The following is a 2927-nucleotide window of genomic DNA, read 5'->3' on the forward strand; positions in this document are numbered from 1 at the left end:
TGCTGCTACTGCGTGCTCGTGCGTGCGTGCGTGCGTGCGTGCGTGCGTGTGCGTGCTGGGTGCGTGCGTGCGTGCATGCTCGTGCGTGCATACGTGCGTGCGTGCGTGCGTGCGTACCTGGTAGGTAAGTTTGTTCTGCTCCTTGTTGGAGAACAGCCAGCTGTGGTTAACGAGCTCACACAGGTAATGCTCAACGAACCGAATCGTCTCCAGAAACTTCGGCCGACTTCCTTCGGTCTCCTTCGAGTGTCCGCCGTCGTAGCTGAAACAAGCGAACGTGCGATCGATCAACGCTGTGGGCCGTGTACCATCGATGCCTTAGTCCCAACCGTGAAAAGACTGTGATGTGCCTTAACAGATCAGCCCCGCAACTGGAACTGCCCCTCCCCCTCCCCTCCCCTTCTTCTTCCCTCGCCCTCCCTCCCTCCCTCGCTTCGTCCCTCTCCCCACGCTCCACCCGCCTCACACCTGCAAGCCTCTCCTCCTCCTCCCCCCTCCCACCCCCTCCCCTCCCCAACCTCCCACCCCGCTCCCGCTCCCCCTCACCCTCACTCCTGATACGTACTCTGCTATGCTGAGTTGCTCCGGTATCTCCTTCCACAGGCGAGCGTATCTCACTGGCATCACGATCTCCTGAGGATCGCGGTCGATGTGCATGTGCACCATGAGGTTGCAGAAGGACGCACGAAGGTCGTGAGGCAACGCCGCGTCCTCGACGCACCTAGCAGACGAACACACGCATGCTCACTTGTTATGCGGCTCGCTGGTTCTCGGGCTATTCATCTATTGTTTCCGGTGTTTGAGTTATTTTTGTTCGTCTATAGTTCTGGGGCCCGTTGTCGGAAACTAAGATAGTTTGAACATAAGTCTTAACCTTAATGTCAACTTTTTTTTCGTAGACCATTGACAAGAGTTTTGTTTCGTAAAAGGTTTTTATTTTACATTCCCGTAACATTAACACGAGACAGGGTTCAAAGAGAGACATGAGACACGAGTCAGGGCACAACGAGAGATATGAGAAACGAGACAACATCATGAGACAATGAGATATGAGACCCGAGGAGGCGGAAGGGTGGGGGAACAAACATGGCTGCCCACCCGAGTAGGCGGGGTAGGAACAAACATGGCCGCCTACCCGAGTAGGCAGGGTGGGAACAAACATGGCCGCCTACCTGAGGATTAGGTCGATGTCTAACTGAGGAGAGAGCTTGTCAATGGCGAGGTACTGTCTGTCCAAACACATCTTAGCGAACAGATCCAGCTGGTACCTGCGTCGTCGTGGAGACAAAACAAAAGAACGTGTTTCGAGAAACAAGTGAGCGTGCGGTTGCCGCCGTGTGTGACTACAAATTTAGTTTTTTTTTTTTTAGATTTTGAAATTTATTTACGCTTTCAAGTATATATTATATTGTTACATATATTACAACAATTTTTTAAATAAATAATACAGCACCTGTAGTACTGCAGTATCTTGTGTGTATATATATATATTTATATATATATGTATATATGTATCTATGTGTGTGTATACATATATATATATATATATATATATATATATATATATATGTATCTATGTGTGTATACTATATATACTATATATATATATATGTATGTATGTATGTATGTATGTATGTTTGCACCACCTGTAGTATTGCAGTATCTTCGCGTCCTCTGACTTCCCGCTGGAGGCTCCCATAGCCAGCTCCCGGATGCTCTTGCTCTTCCTGCCGCTGTCCCAGTAGAGGAAGACTTCCTCTTCCTCTTCGTACGCGACCAGGTCTCCGTGGGGCACGTCGTCTCTCTCCACCTCCACCTGTGTCTTCACGAGTCTGCAGGTGGTTAACGAGCGCAGGTGGTTAACGAGCGCAGGTGGTTAACGAGCGCAGGTGAGGGGCATGGCACAGGTAAATCACAGGTGAGGGGCGTGACGGCAAATCAGATAGAAGTTGAATTACATTATTACATTTAAATAATTAAAATCTACATTAGAAATTACATGTTGATTTGAATAAAATTGATTTAAATGCTAATTAAATTTTAAAATTATTTAAAACTCGATTTTAATAATTTCACTTCGATATCAAAACTTTCATCTTGAATTTTAAAATTTGTTGACTAGATTTTAAACTTCCCACTTTGATTTTAAACTTTCTGCTTCAATTTTTAACCCCCTTAACCCGTCCTCGCCCTCACCGATCCCCGTTCCCGGCACCGCGCCGCCAGCATACCTCGTCTCCAAGAGGATGTCCAAGTTCCTGGGATTGAGGACAGCATTGCAAATCAGCTCCTGCGTGATGGGGATGGCTACGTTGTTAGAGACGCACAGGTCTGACAGATACTCCAGGAACCTGCCGTGCGAGAAAGAAAGACACACGTTAACAATGATATGATGAGAATAAATAAAGTTTAGCAGCGATGGTGGGCAGAGATTGTAGCCTATAGGTTAGAGATGCACAAGTCAGACAGATACTCCAGGAACCTGCAGCAGTAGTGAGAGAAAGAAAGACACACGTTAATGATGTGACGGTCCCTCGGAGTTAAATTAGGGTGGGTGAAGATTGAACTTACAGAGGGGGAGAATGAAATGTGTGTTAACAATGATGTGAAGACATTAAACAGGGCTTAGATATGGTGGGCAGAGATGGTCCCCAAAGTTGAACAAAGTTCAGCGGAGATGGTACCCTAAGTTAAACAAAGGAGAGCGGAGACGGTCCCCAAAGTTGACCAAAGACCAGCGGAGATGGTCCACTAAGTTAAACAAAGGAGAGCGAAGATGGTCCCCGAACTTAAAACTAAGGAGAGCAGAGATGGTCCCCTAACTTGCTATATTACAAAAAAAATTATTAAATGAGATGTCGCCAGTAGTTCCACACACATCTACTAAATCGACGCTCAATCTCATCTCTGCTAGTAACCAAGAAGCT

General features: G+C 46.8%; 1 protein-coding gene across 1 annotated transcript; it reads right to left on the reverse strand.

Moving 5' to 3' along the window:
- Positions 1 to 117: 117 nt before the first annotated feature.
- Positions 118 to 2351, reverse strand: LOC106820154 (inositol 1,4,5-trisphosphate receptor-like; the record flags this gene model as incomplete). The annotated part of the gene is made up of 5 exons (XM_014824699.1): positions 118 to 262; positions 566 to 721; positions 1173 to 1268; positions 1647 to 1832; positions 2232 to 2351. Coding segments are annotated over 5 exons (703 nt in total), but the record flags the coding sequence as incomplete, so codon positions are not given.
- Between the last annotated feature and the right edge of the window lie 576 nt (positions 2352 to 2927).

This window comes from Priapulus caudatus, unplaced genomic scaffold (genome assembly GCF_000485595.1).
Source record: "Priapulus caudatus unplaced genomic scaffold, Priapulus_caudatus-5.0.1 Scaffold7707, whole genome shotgun sequence".
Classification (NCBI taxonomy): Eukaryota; Metazoa; Priapulida; class Priapulimorpha; order Priapulimorphida; family Priapulidae; genus Priapulus; species Priapulus caudatus.